Source organism: Mustela lutreola, chromosome 2 (genome assembly GCF_030435805.1).
Source record: "Mustela lutreola isolate mMusLut2 chromosome 2, mMusLut2.pri, whole genome shotgun sequence".
NCBI classification, from domain to species: domain Eukaryota; kingdom Metazoa; phylum Chordata; class Mammalia; order Carnivora; family Mustelidae; genus Mustela; species Mustela lutreola.
Window position 1 is genome coordinate 1,310,031 of NC_081291.1, and position 24,618 is coordinate 1,334,648.

The following is a 24,618-nucleotide window of genomic DNA, read 5'->3' on the forward strand; positions in this document are numbered from 1 at the left end:
ACTGAGCCCCCTCGAGAAAAGACTTAGGTAATAGCTGAAAACTTCCCAGACTTTGCAAAACGTGTGAAAATGCAAACACAAAAAAGCGAGCAGACTCCCAGCAGCTAGAGGGCCGAGCAGTGGTCGCCGCTGACAGAGAAGCCCACAGGGCAGCGGGACCCCACGTCCTCCCACTAGGACGGGGCAAGGGCCGGGGAGCTTGCAGGCAATACCTGGCTGCAAAAGCAAGTGGCGTGACTCTACACTTTTCTGGGGAAAGGTTTTATTTTTAAGTCCTCTCTACTACGGCAGGGCTCCAACTCGTGAGCCTGAGATCAAGCGTCAGGTGCTCCCCCCCCCGACTCAGCCAGCCATGCGCCCTGGTGGCTGCGTGAACTCAAAGCACTGTGAGGTCAGCAACACTGGTCCTGGGGAAGGACCTGCAACCCACGGACGGCCAGGGCATGCTGGGGGACCGCGGAGACCGCTGGGCCTGCCAGCGCTGAGCCAAGACACAGGATGGGGAGGGCGGAGCAGAACCGGGGGGGGGGGCAGACGGGGAAGAAGGCAGGAGACCCGAGCACGGTCTACGTGGCTGCCGTGGACAGCGCGTGCGAGCCCTCCTTCCAATGAGACAGACACACGTCGACACTGATCACAAGACGGCAAAAGGGGTTTTCTCTCTGACATCGAACAGAGCCCCGGGTGGTAGAGTAAATCCCGTGAGATGAAGACAGGCGTCTGTGGGTCAGGATGCCATGCCTCTCCAACGATGCACCGGCCGGCACACACAGAGCAAGTCCTGACGGCACGAGGCAAGAGAAGCCTGCGCCACTCACTCCGGCATCCACGGAGCCGGCGACACTGCCTGCAGGGGGCCTGGACCCGACGGGGCGGTGCACTTGGCGGGCACAGCATTCACCACCTCCACGCACCCATGGAATGCCACCCACCACAAACGACCACGCCCGCAGCCAGAACACAAACCTCAACACTTCCCAAGGCCCCAAACAGAAGCCGTGCGCCCTCCAACTGGAGCGGCCCCAAACTAGAAATCAGCAGCAGAAAACCACCCAAACACACCACGCTTCTCTGTAACCGCTGGGTCACAGGCGTGGGAACAGACATCAGAAAATGTTGGGAACTGTACCGAAATATGAAAATGGAACACATAAAGATTTGCGGGGATCAGCTGAAGAGCTGCTTCGAGGGAAAGATACAGGATCAAACCCTAATGAGAGAAGGAAAGTCTTTGCTTCTGCCTAAACCAATGTACAAGAGAGCAAAATACACCAAAAGTGGGCAGGAAGAAAAAAAACAGAACTCCACAAAATTTACTTAATGCTTAAAATACAGCAAAGTTTCTAAAAAAGATAGTTTTGTTTTACTTGGAAGTAGGTTCCACACCCAGCATGGAGCCCACGGTGGGGCTAGAACATCCGACAGCAAGATTGAGACCCGAGCTGAGATCAAGAGACAAACTCTGAAATGACAGCCACCCAGGCACCCCGGAAAGGTCATTAAAAACAAAACAAAACAAAAAAACAACAGAACTGATAAGCCTCTCCCCCAGAATAGCCAAAAAAAGTGAGAAAGCACACACTGCCAAGGTCAGGAACGAGGAAGGCACCGCCCTGGACCCCTCAGACACAAAGGAGAGAACCGCCAGAGACTCCTTCCGCGTCGGCCGGCAGCTCAGGTGAAGGACACCCCCCCCCCAGGGCTCACCTGAGAGGGAGCAGGTAAGTGGAGGCCCGGCACCAGTCGGAGCCCGAGAACCGCAAACAGAAGCCTGGTGCAGCCCCCGCCCAGCCGGCTTTCCCGCTGAATCCCAGGGAAGGCTCGAGAAGCACGAGACCTCCGCATGGCCTCTCCCAAGACAGACGCAGGAGAGGGCGCCCCCCCAGCTCCCACGAGGAGACGGGACGGAGCCCTGAACGCGGGCTCCTGGGCCCCCGGCAACACGCCCGGGCTCACCTTCTTCACCAGGAGGCAGACGTGGTGGCCCTGGATGGAGCGGCTGTACATGGAGGCGCAGGAGTCGACTCTCTCCACCACTGTAACAGGGGGGTGGGTGAGGCCGGAGCCGGCCTGCCGGGAGCAGAGGCGCCGCCACCCCAGCCTCAGAAGCCACGTCCCAGCTCTTACCAGAAAAATGGTGATGAAAACAGATTTTTGCCAGAAGATTCTGGAAGGACATACTAATGCCATCGACTTTGATTGAGCTCATGCTCAGGTCCCCAGACTCCAACAACTTGGCAAAGGCATCACTGTGGGAAGGACACAAGACAGAGGCCGATGACAGGCAGGCTGCCCAGCCCCCTCCGGTGGTCCCTCCCTTTGTGGGGAGCGGCGCACCTGTAGCAGGCATCGTGACCACGTGTGGAAGTGGGGAGGGGCGCACCTGTAGCGGGTGACGGGACACAGGTGGGGGTCGGGGAGGGGCGCACCTGTAGCAGGGCGTCGTGACCAAGTATGAGGTGCAGCTGAAATGCAGCTGGAAGTCCAGCTTCTCGTGGGTCGAGCCCTCGTCGTTCTGCGGGAGCGGGCGCACAGAATGAGCGGGGCGCGGGGCAGCATCCCATGGGCTCCCGACGCCGCCTCGAGCCCTGCTACCTTGGCGATGAAGGACAAGGTCCCCTTGAGCTTCTGGGCTGTGACGATGCTCCGGATGGTGAACACAAACTGGGCCTCGTTGGAGACGCCTGGGGAGGGGGAAGGTACGGGCCTGAGAGCGGCGTGGGGCGGCGTCCGGCTGCCGTCCCGCACCCTGGCAGGTGGCAGGGACGTGACCCCACCCAGGGCCTGTTCTCAGCGCTGCCCACCCTAGTCAGAAAACTGGGCGCAGCCCCTGAGAGACAGCAGGTGACGAGGGTGGGGAGTCCCCAGGAAGGAGCATAGGAGTCGTGCCAGCAGGAGCCCCCGGCCTCCCCACAGGCCCAGTGTCCTGCCGGCGGCCCGCACACCTGGGGGCAACTGGAAAGGCACGGGGACCCCGTCGTGGACGGAGGAGCCCTCGGGCCGGGCCAGTTTGGTGTTGAGCGAGTCCAGCACGCTGAGCTCCATGTTCTTCAGGAAGCTGTTGCTCTGATTCTCCAGGACGACGGACACAGTGACCTGGCTGTCCTTCTGCAGGCTTCCCTGGATGTCGTATGTCTGCGGGGCAAGGTCGGGGTCAGCCTGTGCCCCCCAGGCCCGCTACCGAGCCTGCACGAGGGGCCCGAGGAGGGCCAGCCACACTTGCTGGGCAAACGCAGATCACCTCCGAGAAGCAAAACTCCCCAAATCCCCAAACAAGAAACAGGCTCTGGCACAGCTGCGGTTCAAGCCACTCTCCCGCATCCTCTGCCAGCCTCTGCCCATCACGCTGGCCCTCGGGCCCACCCACCAAAAGTACCCCGTGCACCGCCCCCACTGGAAAGGCTCCCGGGCAGGAGGCTCTAGAAGCAGGAGCCCTGGGACAGAGGCACTCGCGGCCCCCGCTACCCCCAAGACCCCACTGCCGCCTCCACGCACCCAGAGAAAGGACCCCAGTCTGCTCCAGCCCCGTGCTCTGAGTTACCCACACTGCTCACCATCTTAATGTAGGAATTTTCAGCCAAGAGGCAGTAGCTGGACATGGGCTAGAAACAAAACAAAACGCAGCTTTGGCCAGACAGAACTTGCAGGTCGCAGACGCCCACAGAATGGAGCCTGTCCTGACCTGTGCCAAGGGCTCCGGATGGGAAACACTGGGACTGTGACAATGGGGCGGGGGCAAGGAGACCCCCAGCCCCGGGGCCTGGCCAACATGTGCCCGCACCTCAGGGACTCCTGCCACACGACAGCACTGCCTCTCTGACGCCAGAGCCCCCGGGGCTCACCCACCCGTGCCCACCAAGGCCCCGCTGCCCGCGGCTCCTAGCCTCGGCCCAGCTGCGGGGTGCCCCGGGCCCATGGGAGGCGAGCGCAGTACCCCTCACCGGGAGAGGGTCCTCGTCGAGAGCGCCGTTCTCCACGGGCTCTGCCGCCCCGTCGCTGGCAGGTTTCTTCTTCTTGGGTTTCTTCTTGTCTTTTGATCTCTCCTCCTTCTCCTTCTTGTGCTTCTTCTTCTTATGCTTAGAAGGTTTCTGGAACAAAACACGATCAGGGTCAACTCCCAGACTTCTCTGGCCACTGGCGCCCACAGCGAGGAACGGCCCAGGCCGCGGGGGCTCAGGAGGCTGCAGACCCAGCTGACGGAGTGACCAGCCCGCGGCACAGCAGACAGAGTGGCACGCCCCAGGCCCATGGGATGGAGGTGAGGACCTGAAAGCCCACCGCTCAGCGGGACAGTCACTGGCCACAGGCACAACCCACAGGGAGACCAGTAAAAACCCAGATGCCAGCTCCCCACTGCACCCGAGCCGAAGAGAACACACGTCCACAAAGAAACTTGCCCGCCCACATTCACAGGAGACGAACCGCAACAACCGAAAGGTAGAAACTTCAGTGGGAGAGTGAAGACACAAATCATGTCCACCACACGCAGAAGTGTCCCTCGGCCGTGGACAGGAGCCAGGCGCCCTGACACACTGCCCCAGGGAGGGACCCTGAGCCCACAATGTCTGGGAGGGAACCAGACACAGTCCACACATGACACATCCAGACCAGGCTCCTCCATGGACGGGAATGGAGCTCGTGGGGCCGGGGAGGATGGGGGGTGATGGCTTATGGGGGCGGGGTTGCTTTTGGGTAACAAAACATTCTGGAACTAGAGAGAATGGCACAACCTTGTGGACGCACTGAATGCCACTGAACCACACACCTTAAAGAATCAACCTCTATCGCATATGAGTGACAGCAAAACTGTCGTGACAACCGAAGCCCAGAGCGTACCGACCGGAACCCGCCCTGGCCCCAGCAGCCCCCACCGCCCCACGGGATTCGGCAACCGGCCCGAGTCTGCAGCGCGGCCGTGCAGCCCGCTCCCTGACAGCCGGCACGGGCACCGCTCCCACCTTCTCGGGGTCGCGCTCGTCGTCGTCCTCCGCCTCGTCCGCCGGCTCCTCTCTCCTGGCCTCCTCACCCTCTTCCTGAGCGGCAGCGATGACGGCATTTGCTCCGGGCTCTTCCTACGGGGAGCCGGGTGGGGGGACTCAGGCGGGCGGCCGGGCCCGGGCGTCCTCCACCCCCACACCCCAACCCTGCCTCCCTGGTCAGCAGCAAGGCGTGTGGCCACCGGGCAGTGAGAGCGGCTGGCAGAGGTCCGAAGCCGGCTGCAGGTCCCGTGAGCAGCCTAAGCCTGGCCCCCCGGCCCCATCCTTAAGAGGAAGCAACAGCTCGAGGCCACGTCCGGCACAGGAGCCCAGGCCGTGCTGAGGGCCGTTCCTCCGGCCACTGACTGGGCCAGACCACAGGCATGGGACCTGGCCGGTCTGTGCAAGGGCGCCCCAACATCCCACACCCCTGAACGCCTCGGAGAGGGAAACTGACTGAGGCTGGTGAACGCTCGTGCCCCCCGCCAACCCGGGGAGGACCGTGTGGGGCTCTTACTGGGGCCGGGGGCACAGCAGACAGCGGCGTGGTGGACAGCCAGAAGTCCAAGTCCTCGCCCTAAAACCACAAAAGAGAGGCTTTGGGCTTAAACAGCAGGACAGGCTACAGATGGCACCGGGGGGCGGGGGAGTTCCCACCCCCAACCAGACGGCGGCCTCAGCTCTGGGACCCATGCGCGCGGCGAGCCGACCACAACGTCAGGGCCGGAGGCCGGGGCACTCCTAGCTCACTGTCCACTGGAACAAGCAGCCTCCGATATCCCAACAGCAGCCCGAGAGAAAGCGGCCCGGCCCACAGGTCCGCGCTGCTTTACAAGCCCCAGCCCTCCCCCGGCGCCCACACAGGCGGGCGGACGGACGGGACGGCCAGCGCGGGGCTCTGCGGCCACGTACCGGCTTCTCCTCCTTCCCTTCCTTCTCCCGCTCCTTCTCCCTGGGCTGCTTCTCCTTCTCCCTGAGCTTCTTCTCCTTTTTCTTGGGCTTCTTGGGCTTCTTTTCCGTGACGGGGACGTGTTCCTTCTCAGGAGACTTAGAGGTGTCTGCGTTTCTGTGTTTCTGGACGGGCAGCTTCTCGCTGTCAGCTAGGGGCCTGGGCAGGCGGGTCACGGAGTGAGGGGACAGGGACACAGAGAACACCGACGGCCCGGGGGCAGTCCTGGCCCCACCGCGCTTACCTATCCAGGTCGATGTCCAAGGCCCTATAGGGGTCGTTGGGGTCTTTGTCGTCCTCGTCACTAGGCAGAGCGTTCTGAGGGAGAGACGAACGCTGTGTCCGAGCCCAACAGGTCCGTGGAACCCTTCAACCCCTTCTCAGAAAGGGACAACCTGGGCGCCTGGGTGGCTTAGCTGGTTAAGCGACTACCTTCGGCTCAGGTCATGACCCTGGAGTACCAGGATCGAGGCCCACGTCAGGATCCCCGCTGGGCCGGGAGTCTGCCTCTCTCCCTGCCCCTGCCCCCCTTATGTTCTCTCTCTCTCTCTCTCTCTCAGAAAATAAAATCGTAACCAGGCCCACGCCGGAGAGGAGAGCGCATCTGGGGCAGGACCCGCGGCTGGGATGTGGGCTCCCACTCACAGCTCAAGAGCCCTCTCCGGGGTCTGCGGGCAGAGAAAGCCCGTGACGAGGGAGCCTGCTTTCTGCCACAGGCGCGAGGGTGGGGGCGCCCCACGGGGCTGACCTCAGGCATCTCCTCGGTGACGATGTCCACCTGCTGTGCCGGGGCGACGTCCTCGTCGCTCTCCGAGAGCAGCGAGCCGCGGCGCCGCGCCCGGCCCTTCCGCTCCTTGTCCTTCTTCTTCTTCTTCTTCCTGTCCTTCTCCAGCCTCTGGCGCTGCCTCCGCTCCTCCTCCAGCTTCACGTACTGGTCCGACGCGGGCATCCCTGCGGGTGCGCACAGAACCTGGCGCTCGGCCGCCGCCCTGCCATCGGCTGGATCGCCTCCGGCCCCGAGCGCCGCGTGTGGGCAAGGGGGCCCCCAGGGGCTCAGTGGGGAGAGCCCACCGTGGTCTGTGTGAGAGGGAGGCGAGCCGGGCTTTCTGAATGCCAACGGGCAGGCCAGCGCAGTGGGGGCTGGTTGGGGGTTGGGGCCTAGGGAAGGAATGAGGGGCACCCTGGGCCCTGGGCCTCTGACCCCCGTTAACCCTCTCAGCCGGGACCTACCGCAGCCGAGGTGGCAGCACAGGTCCAGCCGAAAGCGTGCGTGGCAGGAGGCATGGCCAGGCCTGATGCCACCTGGGAACTGGACCCGGCTGCCACCCCCTTGCCAACAGGGGCTCCCTGGGTGCCAGGGCCCATGCTGATACTTGCCTGGCACCTTCAGGGGCACCGACAGGTCTATCTGCACCACTGGAATGTGCTCCACGCCTGGCAGGTCCTGGTACCGCTGGAGAAGCACCGAGGTGTCACCACGCATAACAGATGACAGAAAAGGACGTGTGTGCAGCAGCTACGGCCCAGCACAGAACGCGTGGATGGCCTGGGACGTGTGGGATCCCACTGGGGGCCCTCACATGCCAAGGGGCGTCTGGGGGGAACAGCGTGGCTCCCTACAGACTGCGGGACTGGTCTGTCACCGAGAATAAGTCCCCTCAGGGGGAAGCTTCCGCCCGCCTTTCCTGGCTGTGTCCCCGCTTCAGCTGAGAGGAGCGATGCAAACCCGAGCCCAGTGAGCACTTGGTGGCCCCCACGGCAGCCAGAGTCAGAGAGCCGGACGCCACGTGAGCCGGCGAGGGCGTGCGTGGCAGGTGGGGGCCGTCTGCAGGCCCTGAGAAGGCTGAGCAGAGTCACGGGGTGACCCGGCAATCCCAAAGAGGGAACTGAGCGCGCGTATGCAGCCCTGCTGGCCCAGGGGAGCCCAGCGTGGGGAGGACATGGGTCAAGCTCTGGCGCGGTGTGTGGCCTTCACTTGACATCGTGGGCAGGACCTGCCCGGCAGCGGGGCCACGTGGGCGACCGGGACAGTGAGGCGCTGCCCCACAGCTGGAACTGGATGTCCTCCCCAGGGTGGATGGGGCCCTGGGGGCTGTGGGGGACAACAGTCTCCAGAGGACGACCTGGAACCAGTCATACCTTCTGGGGGGATGGGGAACTCTTGATGTAGAACGGGTTGTTGGCCTGTTCCTGCTTCCGGGCTTCTCGACGCTGCAGGGACAGGATTCAAGTGCACGTCCATGAACGCACGTGGGACACACACCCTCCCTGCTAGACCACAGAACTTCACCGTCAGCCCTCAGCCAACAGGAAGACCACGGCGGGCGCAGGACTGAGGTCAGGAATGACTCCAGGACGTGGGGGCGACCATCTCCGGTTTCAAGGACAGGAACTCAGAGAGGCTGGGTGAGCCACAGGAGGCCTCTCAGCTCCAAAGAGCCGAGCTGGCAGGTCACATCGTCTGAAGGCTCGGCCTGTGCATGGGTGGGGGGAAGGGCTCTGGGGGGCACCGCTCATCCAGAAACAGGGGAGCCAGACACAGCGGGCCAGGGGGAGGGGAGGACACGGCGCGTCTGCTCTGCTGCAGGCTGACGGTGCGCGCTGAAGTCCCGCAGCCCGGTGGCGCAGAGCAGCAGCCCCGGACACCCGGGCAGGCCCCCTCGGCACGCCCTGCGCTCCAGAGAAGCCACTTCGTGTTTCAACAAAACCCAACCCAGACTCCAGAGGGTAGCTCGGTGCTCCCTGGAGAAGCACAGCCCCAAAGCCGGAACTGCTAGGCCCACGCACAGCACCCGTGGGCTCTGGGCAAGGCCATCAGCCTCGGAGGCCCTGGGGGGAAGACGCCCTGCCTCTGTACAGCCGGGGCTCACCCGGGCCAGCTCCTCCTCGTCAGCCTCGGGCTGCCGCTGCTTGACGTGGCGCTGCTCCTCCTCGTGGAAGATGGCCTTGGGCTTCTCGTCCTCGGACTCGCTGTCCGAGGGCGGCTCGTTGATCCAAGCATCCAGGTCCAGGCTAGAAGATACGGTGAGGTCACAGGGCAGCTCCGGCCTGTGCGCCCAGTGCTGGACGCTCACGGGTCACGCACAAAGCGGAGCACCCCCGTCCTCTCGGAGACGATGACATGAAGGCTCAGCTGCTACTCGGGACCACAGCCACCCGGGACAGACACGCCGGGGAACGCCCCCCCCGCACTTCTGCTCTCACTGTCCTGTCCGCCATCCTGGCCCATGTCCTCTGGCCCGCTGCGCAGCTCACCCTTCAGGAACTGGAACTTTCTTCTGTGCCTTGGGGGCCACCGGATTCAGCTCCCCTGCAAAAAGAGCGCTCACTTCTTCCGCCACCGGCACGTCCTTGGCCTGAAGCTTCTGGATGTGCTTGACCAGCTGCAAGATGCAGGAAGCCTGAGGGGACCACAGGGAAGTCACAAGGGGGTCACAGAGGCCTGGCTCCGAAGGCCACCAGGCTCCACAGCTCACTGTTCACACCACGTGGATGCCCATCCCAAGGCGGGCGAGCGGGACGCGCTCTGCCCGAACTGCACGGAGATCATCCGGAGGCTCCCAGAAGCCAGGGGCTCCCCGGCAGGAACATCGGGCAAGGAAGAAACCAGCCCACGGCTAAGACATGGAGTCACAAGCAGAGGGAGCAAGGTCATCTGCGAGAACCACTCGGACAGGTCGGGGTGCCCCCGATGAGCCACAGCACCTGTCTCCGGGAGGCACACAGGCACCTCCGTGCTGCCGTCCTCTGCGGGCTCTGACTCAGGACTCTGTCCAAGTGTGGCTCCCAATGTGACGCTTGGTGGGGACCATGACCACCAGCTGAGCTGATGGCGTGTAGCTGCCCTCAACTGTGGAGCAACAGGGCCCACCGAGTGACCGCCGACACCCACGCGCAGTTAGCAGACGGAGAGCCTGTGCTGCCCCCGGAGCACCAGCAGTGGCCTGGCCGCGGGGCCCACAGCGCCAGCTCAAACGCCCGCCTGGCCCGCTGTCACGCCGCATGTGCCAACCAGCTCTCCCCACGAAAGAACCCGGGTCCTCACCTGCCCAGAAACCCGCTGTCCACTGGACGCTTCCCTGGAAGGCTGGTGACGGGCCCCCGCTCGTTTGCTGTCTCGTCTCCCCACCCTGCCCCACCTGCGGGCCAGCATCCAGAGCCTCCCCTACCACGGGGGCCCGGACGTGCCCATGTGCCCCGCTAGGGTGGAGCCCTGGAAAACCGGAATTCTCCAAGTTGCCCTCGGAGAAAGGCAAAGCTGGCCACTGCCCGGGACAGAGGCTCTTCCAGACCTGGGAGCCCCCGAGTGACACTGACCCGCTCCTGGACCTCCAGGTCCGCGCTCTGCACGAACTGTGGCAGCCGCTCCACCATGAGCTGGGTGACGTCCTGGGCTGCCTCCGGCTCCGCGGCCTGCTCCTTCTGCTGCAGGATGGCTGCGTACAGCTTCACCACATTCTGCACGTACACAGCCTGGATGTGGCCGGGCAGGGTGGTGACCTTGGGCCGCAGCATGGCCTCGAGGGTCTGCTGGGGCTCCTGCAGGTGCCTGTGGACAGGGAGGGCCTGATGAGCACGCTGGTCCGGTGCAGATGTCGCCCCACGACAGGGCTCCCACGTGCGCGCTCCCCCAGCCGCGGGAAGAGAGAAAGGACTCTTAAGAATGAACAGACGGTCACAGACGAGCCGCAGAGAAAAACGGGCGGAAGACGAGCAAAAAGCACAGCAAGGGGGTGCCTGGGTGACTCAGTGGATTAGGCCGCTGCCTTCAGCTCAGGTCGTGGTCTCGGGGTCCTGGGATCGAGCCCCACATCTGCCTCAGCATCCATGCTGAGTGGAGAGCCTGCTTACCCCCCCTCTCTCTCTGCCTGTCTCTCTGCCTGCTTGTGATCGCTCTTTATTTATGTGACAGAGAGAGCGATCACAAGCAGGCAGAGACACAGGCAGAGAGAGATGAGGAAGCAGACTCCCCGCCAAGCAGAGCCTGATGCCGAGCTCGATCCCAGGACCCTCAGATCATGACCTGAGCCGAGGACAGAGGCTTTAACCCACTGAGCCACCCAGGCACCCCTAAATAAAATCTTAAACAAAAACAAAAACAAAAACCACAGCGACAGCACCATCTGGGGGCGGAGGGTCTGTGACCACACGCGGCCTGGCTTCTCGCTTGCTCTCAGGGTGGCATGTGCACATGGAAAGGAACTCTTTCGGCAGAGGAAAACCCCAGGAAGGAGACTGGGGCAGCTGCCGGGGGCCCGGGGACACAGGGACACGGGCGTGCCGGCCCCCCGCCCCCTCCGGGCCGCACTCACTCGGAGAACTCGCCGCAGATCCAGGCGGCAGCGTACAGCACCTCGCAGATGCCGTTGCGCTGGGTGCTGCTGGCCACCAGGTGTGCGCGGTCGAGCAGCGCGGACATCTGCGACACCGCGAACTTGCGGATGGCCTTCACGCGGATAGCCACGTCCAGCATCTGTGCCGCGATGAGGTGGCCGTGGCGGGTGCCCTCCAGCCGGGTCAGCTCCACCAGGACGCTGATGTACCTGCAGGAGGGAGCCCTTGAGGTGCGCCCCTCGCGCGGGGACCCGCCCCTCCGGGCTGTGGGGCACGAACCACTGGAAGTTGGTGATGTGCTGGTAGTTGCACTGGCTGCAGATGTCGATGATCTTCGTCAGCAGCTCGTCCCGGTACGTCGTGCCCTCAGCCTTGTCCACGTGGCTCATCAGCTTCTTGACGATCTCCACCAGGTTCTTCTTGGACACCTAGCGGGGGAGAGCAGGTGAGAGTGGGGCGGGCAGGTGTGGGCAGGACGGGGCGGGGCAGGGCACACACCATTCCATAGAGGAGGTCGAGAGCCCGCAGACGGATGGACTCGTCCTTGTCGTCCAGACACTGCAGGACGAGGTCCTTGTGGGCCTGCACGGACTTGGGGTGTGTTCTCAGGATCTTGGACATGGCCAGCAGCCCCAGGTACTTCACTGCGGAGATGGCGAGAGGCAGTTAACCTGGACGCGCCCTCACGGGCTCCGGGGCCTGCACAGAAAGAGCGAGGCCAGGTCTGCAGCCCGAGCCCGACCACCTAGATACGGTCAGGAGCACGCACGCGGGCCCCCAGAGGTCCTAAGCAGCACGCTGGGTGCTGGGAGAGAAGCCCCCGTGACCTCACATGTGCAACCCATACACGCAATCCCCCTGAGCTGCGATGGAGGCCTGCAGGCCACGGGCCATGTCCGACATGAAGCCCCGGCCCCGCAGAGCTGAGGAAAGCCCCTGCTGGCCTTTCGGTGCTCCAGACAAGGCTGCACGCATGGCCGCACAGCGGAGCGCGAACATCTGGTTTCTCACGAGGCCGAGAACCCGGCGCTGCAGAGATTTCGGGCGCGGACCGCAGGGCGCGCGGGGTGAGGAGGGACTCACGGTTCTGGTCGGAGTCTTCTATCAGGATCCTCAACTTCTGAACGCAAAGCTGCAAAGGAGAAGGCAACACGGTCATGCCTCCTGAGACCACAGTGAAGTCGGTGACCCCAGGCGTGCCACACAGCCCGATCCAGCCCAGAGGCCCGGGGACAGGGAGGGACGGAGGACACCGGGCCCCACTCGGGGCAGGCCCCTGCCTGCAGGCACCCACAGGGTCACGTCTGGGGAGCGTCCACTGACGCACACGCCAACACGCCAGCGCCTTCTGGGGGCACTAACAATTGTGTCCCGACCCCCCACCCCTCCGCCAGCTGTCAACAACTGCACAGATACAGGCCGGCCGGGACCCAGTGAGTGACGACTGGCTGCACGGCCGGCCAGCCGGCACATCCCCACCCCTCGCCCCCTCCCCAGGCTGCCCCCGACGGCCGCACACCGCTCTGTCTGCACCCAGGGACATACCTGGATGCTGGCGCTGTGGTTGGGCATGCCAGAGGACAGCGAGATGAGCACTGGAACAGAAACCCTCACTTCAGGAACTCGCCAGGCCCCACCCACATGCAGAGGCCCACTGACACGCATCCACCGCAAGCACTGGGACCCCACACACCGACACCAGCACGCCGGGAGCCATGGGTCTGCTGCTCTCCTGGAAAGGCTGGCTCATGAGACAGCATCTGGCTGCTGGTCTCTATGGCCAGGAGCACAGACCACATCCTCAAGGCGGGCACCCCCATCCAGGGCAGGTCCACAGAGCCCGGGCCAACCCCACCTGCCTGGCTCTGAGAACTAACCACCTGAGACCCACCGACCCTACCACATGCCAGGCATGCTCTGTCAACCTATGCCCCCAAGCCCCGTGCCCGACACCAAGGACAGCTCTGACCCTGCCACACCCCGTTTCCCCCACCAACCACTGTAGACACAGACTTGGCTCTCCAGTCTTGCATTTGCTGCCTCTGGGCACTAGCTGGTCCTGAACGGCACCCTCCCTCTCTGCCAGTGTCATGGGGGCTCAGGGCCCACACGGCTCTAATCAGAGTGTGAACCCTGGACCAGCTTCCTGGGAACGGCTGGATTTCAGGCTGCCCACAGGGCCTTGAGGAAGGACCGGAAGCTGGCTTCCCAGCAGCTTCGGGCACACAGGCAGGCCGTGAGGAGGTAACCCGTGGCCCGCGACTCTAGCTCCAATGAACAACGTGGGAAGGGGCTCAGGTTGCTGGACGTGCGGAAACACATCAGCCAGCGCTCTGTGTGGCCCTGGCTGAGACGGACTGAAACAGAGCTCAAAGGAGAGTCAGACCAGGAGTGCTTTCCGGTCCTGCATCACGAACCCTTTTAGCAGCAGGTCCCTGTGTTTAGCACTGCACAGGGGACAGCACCACGCCTGAGACTTGCTCTGAACTCCTCATGGAAGGGGTGCCTGGGCAGCTTAGTGGGTTGAGCCTCTGCCTTCAGCTCAGGTCATGATCTCAGGGTCCTGGGATCGAGCCCCGCATCGGGCTCTCTGCTCAGCAGGGAGCCTCCTTCCTCCCTCTCTCTGCCTGCCCCTCTGCCTATTTATAATCTGTTAAATAAACAAATAAAAACCTGAAACAAACAAACACACACAAAAAACTCCACCTTTCCCTAAAGGGAGAAAGTGTTGCTGGCAAATGTGCCGCAAGCTGTCCCCGCCTCTCAAGAGGCTCCAGAGGGGCTGGCAGCAACACGTGGCCAAGGAGCCTGGGCTACTCCCTGCACCATGGGGTCCACCTTGGCGCCCAGGGCGGGAGTGGGGAGGGCTTTCCACGCGCCGCGGCGGCCGAGCCTCACCTGCGATGACCGTGTTCACGCACTCGTAGAGAAGGGACATAGCAGACGTGCTGCGGGAGAAGAGCAGAGGCGTGAGGACCAGGCCGCCCGAGAGACACAGGGAAAGCGCCTGTCTGCTCCCTGGTCCCGGAGTCCGAAGCAGGCCTACGGCAGGAGCTGGCTGCCCCACACACTGCTGTCACCCAGGTCGGTGGCATTCCCCGAGGGACGCAGGTCTCCCTAACTGCTTGTGGGGCCTCTGACACTTCCGGCCACTGAGCGCGTTCCTGGAACCTGTCCACTGTGGGATGCCCGCGAAGGAGAACTGATCCCCCTCAACGCCTCTCCCAGCCGGGACCTCACCACCCGGATCCCCCGTGGGGGGACGCAGGGGACAGTGAGGTGTGCCCGCACACAGGCGAGCAGAGCACAGAAGGCCATGGCTGCGGCGCCACCAGGGGTGTCTGGGGATGTGGCAGGCACGGCCTAGAGCCACCACCACAGGCGGGCACCAGGTAGGTCTAATCCATTCTGATCTTCTCATGCTTGACACTCGGGATCCCAAGTTCCCAAAAGCCAAGAGTGCGGCTGCCATGCGTCCAGAGCACAGGTCGTCAGCCTGTCTGCAGCCGCGATCGCCAGACTGACGGCCTCCTGTTAATCCCCTCTGGAAACCGTGGCGCCGGACCACACACTCAGGGACGGCGGGTGTCTAAAACTGAAGAGGTCCGCAGCCCAAGAACCTGCTCTGCCCAATTATCTTCCCGTCTGATGTGCTCCTGAGCCTGGAGACGGAGGCCAGGGCCGCCTGCAGAGCATATGGCTCCAGGTCTGATGTGGCCTCGAGGCCCCAGTTCCTCCACGCTGCCCGTGGCTGTCTCTCCAGGGGACCTGGGGAGCAGGATCTCCTATGCCACCTGCCCCTTAGCCCCACAACTCGCGCACAGGCCCTGAGTGGTGTGGGGGCTCCGGCAACATTCCAGAACTGGCCAGGGACACAGCTGTCCAGAGCTCTTCCAGCAGACAGCCGAGGTCTCCTCGCGGGCTGCTCAATAACCAGGGGCTCCCTTTCCTCCACGTTTACCGTTGCTGTTTCCCAAACAAATTCACAGGGAAAGGACGCACCAGCCCCCAGCCAGTGCCCCAGCGGCACAGTTCACTCTTGTGGGCAAAATCACAGGGCGTGTATTTGCTTTTCCACCCCGAGACTCTCTCCAGGGCCCTATGCCCAGTGGGAGGGCAGGCCTGCACGGGCCAGAGAGTGGGGTCATCCAGGGGCCTGGGGCTCACCTATGGATCAGGTTGGTGAGAGGCTCGATCAGCTTCTTGCCCAACCTTGGCTCCAAGGGGGTCAGAGCACCAAACTAGGGAAGAGAGAGGCCGGCGGGTCATTCGGGGCAGGGGTAGACCGCACAGACTCCGACCCCATCCACATGTCCACATGCCCGCGGCGCTCCCAGGACATGCCAGGGCCTTCTCACTCTGTGAGAAAAGGGGAGTTCAGGAGGGATACTTGCCAGTTTGATAATTTTGATGAGGACCCAGTTGTTGGTAGAGGAGGTCATCAGCTTGAAGAAGAGAGGGGCAAGGGACAGGTAGTTCTTGGGGTTGCGCCGGGCCAGCTCGCAGATGACGTTGACGGCCGCTGACTGCACCCCTTTGGAATGAAGTGGGGCCCGTTGTCAGTACAAGTGCCACCAATGTGGGGGTGAACCCTTACCCGGCAGGACTCTCCTCAGCAGGCCGGCCACTGACACCACCTGGGGAAGTGGTTTCAGCAACAACCACCGAGGGGACCGAGCTTCCTGGAGCCAAGCGTCACCGGAAGGGGGGGGCCGGCCCCCAACGGACCAGACTCCAGTGCAGGACACCCGCCACACCTGCCGCCTCGGTTCCTGCTTCCCCTACTAAACTTTCTACTCCCTGGCCCTTGCCCTGATCGGAGGCAGCTTCCCCCGAGACAAGCTGAACCTTGCCTCACGTTCAGAGAAGCTGTGTAATGGGTGCTCAGCCCCGGGAGTCCCCGATGAGGGAAGGACGGACAGAGAACAGGAGGAAAACTGGCACGAGTCCTGCGGCGTGGGACCAGACTCCAGGCGTCAGAATAGTCGTGAACACTAGCGTATGGACAGACGGCCAGCTGGCCAGGCACGTCCCCCGTGCGCGGACGGCGGCTGTCTACTGAGTGGGTGGAAGAGGGGGCGCCCGGCGCCTGAAGCTCGGTGTCTGTGTCGCACCCCAGCCAACGGGACCAGCTCCTTTGGAGACGTGGCGGATCCCAGGGCCGGAGCGGGGAGGGGAGAGGCCAGCCCGGCGTCTCACGGCGCCGCACAGTAAGGAGCGCGGTCTGCGGGAGACGAGGACGGGTTCCCAGCGCCCGGCACCCCTCAACGGCTTCCTGGCAACACCCGCCGTCCCCACACTGTCCCGGCGTGAATCAACCAACCAGGGTCAGGGTCCTCCAGCTTCTCCTTCAGGCGGGGGAACGCGGGGCGCAGCGACTCGGGGTACTTCAGGAACACCTTGTACATGATCAGCACAGCCTTCTTCCGGATGTACGGCTTGGTGTGCGACATCTGCAGGGCAGAGGGCCGGTCGGCCTCCCCTCCACACTGCGCCCGCTGCCCTCGTCTGCCGGCTCACTCCCCGCACCCGCCCTGCTCACTCTCCGCTGCCTCCCCGAGTCTCCCCTCCGCCATCCGGGGGGGAGGCCCTCTCTCCAGCCCGTCTGGTTTCTGGCCTTAGGACCTGCGCCACCGTCCCAAATACAGGACGGGGTTCGTGAGTGGAACTGAAACCAGCTTCCCGATGTCCATGACGCTAGGCCTGCCCTCCGAGGCCGAGACCCTTCTCAGACTCACTGGAACCCAATGAATGACAGAGAGGGAGGGAGCTTGAGCTGGAAGACGAGCCCTCGCCAGTGAACGCTGGCCTCCGACTCCCCTAGCAGCCAAGGCCCGTGCCCAGGGCAGGACGCCGAGGGGTGTCCAGCGCTCGAGGCTCGTCCTTCTGGAACTCACGCTCTCTCTCATGCCAGGTCCTGCAGCTCTTGTCCTTTCGGAACTCTGCTCTGGCCAGAGAGGCCACTGGCCCTCAGGTGGGCACACTCACCACCCGTGCGGGCTCCGGGGAGCCACACCCCGAGAGCGCCCTGAGCCCCCGACTCACGAGCATCCTCCCACGCTCGCAGCCACTTTCACCAGCGCCACACCGGCAATCCTGGGCCAGAAGGGCAACATCCGGGATGCTGCGGGGGCAGCTTGAAAGCCACCAGGGACGCCACGTGAACCAAAGAGTGGGGCCAGGTGTGGGCAAAGCAACATACAGCGGGTGGTCAGCTGCACGAGGCAGGGCTGTGGCAAACCAGCCTCTGATCTAGAAGCTGTGAGCGCGTGCGGTCTGAAACCACAAGCCTGGACCTATCCGTCGGCAGGATAAACAGGCCGACCGATACGGACAGAACTCTCCGGAGAGAAAAGCAGCCGCCCATCTGCTCGGCCCAGAAGAAACTGATGGGAACCAGCCTCCCAGTCAGTCAGAGATGTGGGTGAATGATGGGTGCCTCGGAGAACCAGGACTTGTAAGGACACCCGCATTCTGGAAAAGTGCTCTGGACACCTTGGCGGTCAGCGGCAGCTGGGCTTTTGCCCTTCAAGTGGACGGAAGCACAAGAAGTCACTCCACGGCCACAGAGAGACGCACGGCGTCAGGACCGGAGTGGGAAGGACCACACTCGGCTGGCGCACTGCCTGCCGGGAACCAGCGAGCTGGGGGCCGGCGGGGCACATGCTGGGCGGCAGGGGCGCTGGGCCCCGGCGCCACCCGCCTCTGGCCCCAAGTGGGGCTCTTTGAAAGGAGGTCCGTGGCCCAAGGCTGGGTTCCACATGGGGTTGCTGGGGGGAGGGGGGCACAGCCACTCGGCTTCTCATCTCATCTGGGGAACGCGGCCTGTTTCTGTGCGCCCGAATGTTCTTGGTGTGAAGTTTAACCTCAGGTTTTCAGGCCCCTGGACGGACCAAATCGTGTCACAGAGCAAAGGCTGAGAGGCCTGGGCCACTCACAGACTCACCAGTGTCATGATGTCATTGGCCAAGTCTCTGGCAAGATCTGGGGTAACAAAACAGGACAGGCCGGTCAGCGCAACGCCAGTGTCGTACTGGCTGGGGCTGCTCAGGTCCTGCAAAGGGAGAGACGGGCGTCAGGAGGGACGAGCGTCAGGAGGGACCAGCGTCAGGAGGCAGGAGCCCACAGTGCGTCACCAGCTCCCGCCGTGGGGTCTGGGTTGGGCCTGTATGAGGAGTGACAAGCACCAGCCAGTTCCAGGGAGAACGGCCCTCAGTCCCGGCCCAGCCCAGTGTCCCAGCACTCGAGGGGGCCGTGGGCTTGAGGGGCCCGTGCGGAAGCCGGGAACCTCTGTCGCTCCTGGGGATTCTCTAGGACAGCCAAGATGGCTCTTCTGGGCCCCTCCCAAAGGCAGGCCGGCTCTGGGCCGACTCTCTTCTCTCAGGTGAGCAGGAGAACCAGCCACGAGAGCGGCACATGCCCACCCCAGAGCCCTGGTTCACTCCGTGCGGCTCCCACGGCACGGACCGCACCAACGGCCTCACCTTGACGCCAGCAAAACAACACTTGAATCATGTATTTCCTCTGCAGAGACTTTCCTTCCCTCTTTTTTTTTTTTTTAAGGTCTTATTTATTTGACAGAAAGAGCACACAAGTGCACAAGCAGGGGCAGTGGCAGAGGGAGAAGCCGGCTCCCTGCTGAGCAGGCAGCTCGATGCGGGGCTCGATCCCAGGACCCTGGGATCATGACCTGAGCCGAAGGCAGACATTTCATTGACTGAGCCCCCCAGGCGCCCCGGGGAGACTTTCCTAAGGAGCCCCGCAAACTTCACACAGACCTGGTGAACATGCCAGATGCATTTTGAGAAGCCGCCTTCTAGACTGTGCTAATAACCTGACAACACGGACTGCTAGAGCCCGTCCTGGCCTGAGCCGACAAGACAGAGCTGCGTCGGACCCATGGACAGAACTCAGGCCCTACACGGCCACTCCTGGTTCAGCAGGACTTGCAAAGGCCCAGCAAAGAGCCACCGTGGGGTTTTTCAGAAACAGAGATTTGTGGAGGGCACTCAGGTCACCGTCGAGCAGGGAGAGCCCCACGAGAAGCGAATGGGGGGTGGGGGACAGGGCGGTCTACGTAAGTTGTTCCAGAGGTCATGGGTTAATTTAAAACGACTCACACGCAGACCATAGACACTGGAGACGAGAATGGAGGAGAATGTCCTCTAACACTGCAGCCGTGTCCCCTGCTCCTTTACAGGGACATCTTGGGCTCAGGTGGTCTCTCCAGCAGAGCATCTAGGTGACTTGCCTATGGCACGTTTCCGTGCAAAGCGGGGATCGCTAGGTCTACATGGAGGTTGCTACGAAGGGGTAGGCAGGGGGCGTGCCTGTGCCCAAAAGGCCGGCGAGAAAGCCCAGCTTGGCCAGAGCCTTCCACCCTCTCCTTGCTGCCCCCGCCCCGTGACACAGCCCCACGGGCTGCCCCGAGCGGAGCTGGCCCCTCACAGCCCCGCAGCACCCACGATGCGCAGCGCTGCCGCCCGACCTGGCCCTCGGCGGCCTCCTCGGAACCACAGGCTCGGTGCTCGGCCCTGCAGCCCGCCCTGTGCCGGGAAGAACCGGGCCAGGGATGCGGTGAGTGCTGCCGGGTCTGCCCAGGAGCCCAGCCCCGGTCCCCAGGACCCGCTCCGGGGGCAGCCACGCTCAGGGGGTCTGGCCTGTACATCCAATCGTCACCGAGCCTCTGATTCTGCTTCTGCCCCCACCCCCACTACTCCACAAAAGATGCTCAAAGCTCTCAGGCCGAGGAAGAAATGTGTTACTCGGGGATCTTCAAGACCATCTCCAGACACACAAATCACGCGTGACGACGACCCACATGCGACGTCACTCAGGAGTTCCCGCGGGCTGAGTGCTTGGGGGCACAGTCAGTTAAGCATCTGACTCTTGGTTTTGGCTCAGGTCATGATCTCAGGGTGGGGAAACCGAGCCCCAAGTCGGGCCTGCACTCATCGCGGAGTCTGCCTGTCCCTCTCCCTCTGCTCCTCCCCACCCCTTCCCAAACCCACGTGCTCTCCCTGGGCACCAAAAACAAACCAACAAAAAAAACCCCACCCCAAAAACCAACCCAGGGGGGGCAGAAAGGCCCCGGTGGGGAAGGGTGTGTGCGCCGCAGCAGCTGCCCCCGCTGCTCCGAGAGGGCGCGGGGAGCCCGCGGCCGGGAGCCAGGAGCCAGCCTTCTGAGGGCCGGAGGCCCCAGCGAGGGAAGAGGGAGGTCTGGCAGCACTGCGGCCTCGCCTACAGCCCATGAACAGACACAGACCTGCCACACCACCCGGGGTGTCTTCTGACCACAGAGTGGCTATGTCTCGAAGCCACTTGTGACCATGGGGTCACAAGAGCAAAAGCCGGGCGACCTTGGTGCTTTCTACGTGCCGCTCGCTCGGAGCACTGGAGAGGCCAGCGTGGAGAGCAGGGTGGGGCGGGGGCCAGGAGGGCGCTAGGCGGGGGCTGGGAACAGCCAGGGTGCAGGAGGGCCGCCTACCTTGCGGATCTGATTGGTCGTCAGCATGATGACGTCGGTCCCCTCGTGGAAGCACTGGGAAGCAGCAAGGTAGCCGATCCGCTGCGAGTCAGACATGAGGGCATCAGACACGAGACAAGGGCCACACACCCCCGGGGGAGGAAGTCCCCGGGCCAGGCAGGGACAGCCCGCGGCTGGCCGCAGGGCCATGGCTAGGAGGTGCCAGGAAGTCACCCGAGGAGGAGGAGGGGAGGAACCGGCCCCAGAGTCCGGAGGATGCAGCCTCTGCCACACCAGTTCTCATGAGATCGGCCGCACCGTCCGGCCCTCCGCTGGCGAACGTTCTGACCGCCTACCCGGCAGCCCGGAGCGACCTCTGCGATGGGACACAGAAGCCAGCCGAGCGCGAGCGTTTCTCTGCACAGCTCTCCCCACCAGGCTGGCACAGACACCACCGTCACACTGGTGCGTGGGCGCAATGCCTCGCTGCCCAGGCAGAGCACCGCCTCTGCCGCTTCCCCGAGAGGGGCCCGCTGGCAGGACGACGGTGTCCCAATGGAGGGAGCCCGCCGAGGTCCTGGGCGGGGTCCCACAGTGGGCACTGGGGCCCACGGGCCTGGAAACAGTCTATCCGCCCGGCTGGCCTGCATGCCCGCCAGAGCCTGCCCGGCCCCGGGAGAACCACGCGATGCGCACCGGCAGGCCGCGGCTGCGGACACACACTTCGCAGAAGCTCTACTAGGACGGGAGCTGTGCTGACGTCACGACAGCACACGAGGGGGCTGCGACCCGGGTCCCTAGCAGGCAGGGCCTCTGTGAGGCTGGGGGAAATGCTCAGAAACCACTGTGAGGCCCTGGGCTGGGGGCCTGGGGCAGCCTCCCAGTAAGATGCTCAAATATGTAACCAACCCTACGAGCCCATTTTGCAGACGTCCCTTAAAGCTGGAAGACAAACACCACGCAGGTAAGAGTTAAGAAAGAACACGACAATCGCTGAGGCGGCGGCGCGTGCGGGGCCAAGGCTGGTGTGCATGCTCCCTTTCTGCAGAGCGGGGTCTCCCGCCAGGGCACACCCTCCACCCCGCCTCACCTTGAACGTGAACTTGGAGGCGCTCATCACTTCTATGATGTTGAAGGCAGCCCAGCTGATATCATATCCCAACATCTGTAACTGTTGGAAAGACCGGCACCGTCATCTCTATGCACACGCCAAGGCTGGAACCCCAACACCGTGCCCACGCCCAGGGGCAGGCCTCCCGGAACCCACGCCCTGGCGCTAGCCCTCACATCTAGAACTACACGGTCAGGTTCACGAAGGTGGAGGGCAAGTGTCTGCGGCTCAAGCGCTAGCCTCCATGCATACTGGTTAAGTCTCCAGGTCGATGAGAGCACATAGGCTCCTCCTGGAAGCTACAGGGCGCCGGGATGCCCTCTGCCAGCCTTCCCCAGGCCAGGTGGGGTCCACCACACCCCAGGCGTCAGGGTCCTCACAGCACACCCTCCCTCGACTGGGAGAAATCAGCCCTGTGTGCCAAGGCCCATGCCTGGAGCCAGGGGCGCCGATGCCTGTTGGACAGGTGGGCGGTGGTGGGCAGGGAGCGGATAAATGGGCAGGCCGAGGAGGGCTGGAGGGACAGCTACGCCGCCTGACCTCAGCGGGGCTGGGGGGGGGGGGGCAGCCCCGGGAAGCGACGTCGCCTGAGTCAACAGGCCCCGGTACCTACGTAGGTCAGCTTGCAGACTGCGTTTGCTTTCACTGCGATGTTGTCCTGCTTCAGCTCCTGCTTGATTTCATCGATGCACTGAGAGATATACTTTGCCTAAAAGAAGAAAAAAAATGAAAAATTGCAAGGGCCTGACTAAACCAGTCAGGAATAATGACCGCAGGGGCGCCGGGCGGCTCCGTGGGTGAAGCGTCTGCCTTGGGCTCGGGTCATGGTGTCAGGGTCCCGGGATCCGGTCCCACATCCAGCTCCCTGCTCGGCGGGGAGCCTGCTTCTCCCTCTCCCTCTGCCCGCCGCTCCCCGTCACATGCGCTCTCTCTGATAAACACAGAATAATCACCGCAGCAAGAAGCCGAACACAAGAGGCCACACCGTGTCATTCCTTTACGCGAAACACCCAGGGCAGGCCCCGAGCCGCAGGAAGCAGGCAAGTGGGGGCCGGGGGCTGGGCTTGCTGCCTGGGGTCACAGAATGTTCTCGAACAGAGCGTGGTGCGCGGCTGTGGACACACTTACTAGGAACCACTGAACGGAGCTTGGAACGGGGGCTGTAGGGTACGCGAACCTCTAACATAGCTGTTGTTTAACGAGGTGATTTCAGGGCCGCCTGCGTGGCACAGTTGGTCGAGTGTCCGATTCTTGACTTCGGCTTAGGTCCGGAGGTCGAGCCCCATGCTGGGCTGGGTGCTCAGCGGGATCTGCCTGAGCCCCCGCAGCCCTGGCTCACGCACACACTCTCTCGCTCTCTCTCTCTCAAATGAAGACGTCTTCACAGAAAAGCCATCTCGGTGCGGTCAGATGCCCCGGACCTCTCCCAGTTCTCTCGGAGAAAGGCGGCTGATGAGAGCGGGGGTCTCAAAGTCTGCTTATTCCATTTTCCCCACTTATTTGTATAGTTCACGGGCTCCCCCCCTTTTTAAAAGATTCTATTTTTAAGCAAGCTCTACGCTGAACAGGGCTCGCACTTCTAACCCCGAGACCGCCACCAGAGACTAGGCGCCCAAACCCAGCGCCGCACTCTCCTCGCACCGGCCGCACAGCCCTAGCCGACGCCTCCTCCACAGAAAAGGTTTACGAGTTTAAAAGAGCAATTTCAACACAAAGTCAGGACACGGAAATCTTCCTGATTCTCTGGTTTCGCCTTTCAGCAACTGGCACGTGAGACTTGCACTTGCCGGGAAGCGAGCCCCAGGTCCTGCCTGCTGCTCAACACCGAGCCCCGCAGCCCCTCCGGGAAGCCGGCGCGGGGGTCTCGGCAGCACCGCATCAGGGCTCCCGCGCGCCGCACGGAGGGGTCCCGTGCCCACCGCACGCACACAGGCCACCTAGCGCCTATCCGGTCGCTGCTGGACGGGACCTGCGTGCTCCCCGCTTCCCCACTGCTGGGAGTCGAGCTGCAGCATCTGTGGGAACGCGTTTTCAGATTCCCCCGCGTGTCCTCGCGGATTCCGCGCATCTACCACTCACACGGGTCTGAGCCGAGGCCGGCTGACACGAGGACCAGCGCCACGGACGCGCCTTCTGGGAGCAGCGGGCCCCGAGGCTCCCACCTCCCCTGCCGCGGAGACACACAGCCCCAGAGAGAGACTTCGAGGCGAGTGGCCGCCGCAGAGCTCACAAGGAACCTGTCCAGCAGGTGCCCCAGCCCTGCACATGCCGGGCACTTCCTGTCACCTGACCAGAGCGACAGCTGCCAGAATGTCCCCGGCCGTCCACCAGGGGACAAGATTCCGCGGTGCGCCACCCCAGCGGGACCCGCGTGGCCCACACAGACGGCAGACCCCTGCGCCGTCTGTGTGCCCTGGGCCCGGACCTCACCATGGGGCCCCTGCTCTCGGCCCCTCAGCCCACAGCCCGTCCCGGACCGAAATGCAGGCTCCTGGGGAAAGGAGCTACTCGAGCCCTCTCTCAGCCACAGATGCTCCATGAATCATTTATGACCGGGACTCGGAGCCATGGGACAAGCGTCACTGTATCCTTCCAACAGGCTTCGGGTTACTGAATCCCACTCGGGAGCTGCAGTCCCCCTCCCCGGCCTCCCCGGCCTGCATCACTGTGAACGACTCAAGAGGGAGAGAACAGAAAGACAATCACAGGCGTTGGAGAAACCAGCCCTTGCCCCAGACCACAGGGCTGGAAGACGGGAGGGTGCCGTGGAGGAGCCCGGCAG

The 24,618-nt window shown here is 63.5% G+C and overlaps 1 protein-coding gene across 4 annotated transcripts in view; it reads right to left on the minus strand.

The window, feature by feature from the left end:
• Nucleotides 1–24,618, minus strand: part of AP3D1 (adaptor related protein complex 3 subunit delta 1) — a 36,259-nt gene that overhangs the window by 2,167 nt on the left and 9,474 nt on the right. Inside the window, exons 2-31 of one of the 4 annotated variants that reach the window (XM_059159323.1) lie at nucleotides 22,450–22,545; nucleotides 21,816–21,896; nucleotides 20,747–20,827; nucleotides 18,206–18,313; nucleotides 16,583–16,712; nucleotides 15,654–15,793; nucleotides 15,427–15,500; nucleotides 14,158–14,207; nucleotides 12,805–12,854; nucleotides 12,343–12,391; nucleotides 11,758–11,903; nucleotides 11,539–11,687; nucleotides 11,238–11,468; nucleotides 10,243–10,474; nucleotides 9,181–9,326; nucleotides 8,796–8,937; nucleotides 8,065–8,136; nucleotides 7,303–7,378; nucleotides 6,674–6,876; nucleotides 6,170–6,243; nucleotides 5,889–6,084; nucleotides 5,494–5,553; nucleotides 4,959–5,072; nucleotides 3,942–4,088; nucleotides 3,546–3,602; nucleotides 2,946–3,135; nucleotides 2,596–2,684; nucleotides 2,430–2,515; nucleotides 2,128–2,249; nucleotides 1,957–2,036 (exon numbers count right to left, since the gene is read on the minus strand). In XM_059159323.1, the coding sequence (XP_059015306.1) occupies nucleotides 1,957–2,036; nucleotides 2,128–2,249; nucleotides 2,430–2,515; nucleotides 2,596–2,684; nucleotides 2,946–3,135; nucleotides 3,546–3,602; nucleotides 3,942–4,088; nucleotides 4,959–5,072; nucleotides 5,494–5,553; nucleotides 5,889–6,084; nucleotides 6,170–6,243; nucleotides 6,674–6,876; nucleotides 7,303–7,378; nucleotides 8,065–8,136; nucleotides 8,796–8,937; nucleotides 9,181–9,326; nucleotides 10,243–10,474; nucleotides 11,238–11,468; nucleotides 11,539–11,687; nucleotides 11,758–11,903; nucleotides 12,343–12,391; nucleotides 12,805–12,854; nucleotides 14,158–14,207; nucleotides 15,427–15,500; nucleotides 15,654–15,793; nucleotides 16,583–16,712; nucleotides 18,206–18,313; nucleotides 20,747–20,827; nucleotides 21,816–21,896; nucleotides 22,450–22,545 (3,471 nt within the window). Of the gene's footprint in view, nucleotides 1–1,956; nucleotides 2,037–2,127; nucleotides 2,250–2,429; nucleotides 2,516–2,595; nucleotides 2,685–2,945; nucleotides 3,136–3,545; nucleotides 3,603–3,941; nucleotides 4,089–4,958; nucleotides 5,073–5,493; nucleotides 5,554–5,888; nucleotides 6,085–6,169; nucleotides 6,244–6,673; nucleotides 6,877–7,302; nucleotides 7,442–8,064; nucleotides 8,137–8,795; nucleotides 8,938–9,180; nucleotides 9,327–10,242; nucleotides 10,475–11,237; nucleotides 11,469–11,538; nucleotides 11,688–11,757; nucleotides 11,904–12,342; nucleotides 12,392–12,804; nucleotides 12,855–14,157; nucleotides 14,208–15,426; nucleotides 15,501–15,653; nucleotides 15,794–16,582; nucleotides 16,713–18,205; nucleotides 18,314–20,746; nucleotides 20,828–21,815; nucleotides 21,897–22,449; nucleotides 22,546–24,618 lie in introns of all 4 variants that reach the window. The other 3 variants (XM_059159322.1, XM_059159321.1, XM_059159324.1) reach the window with 3 other exon arrangements.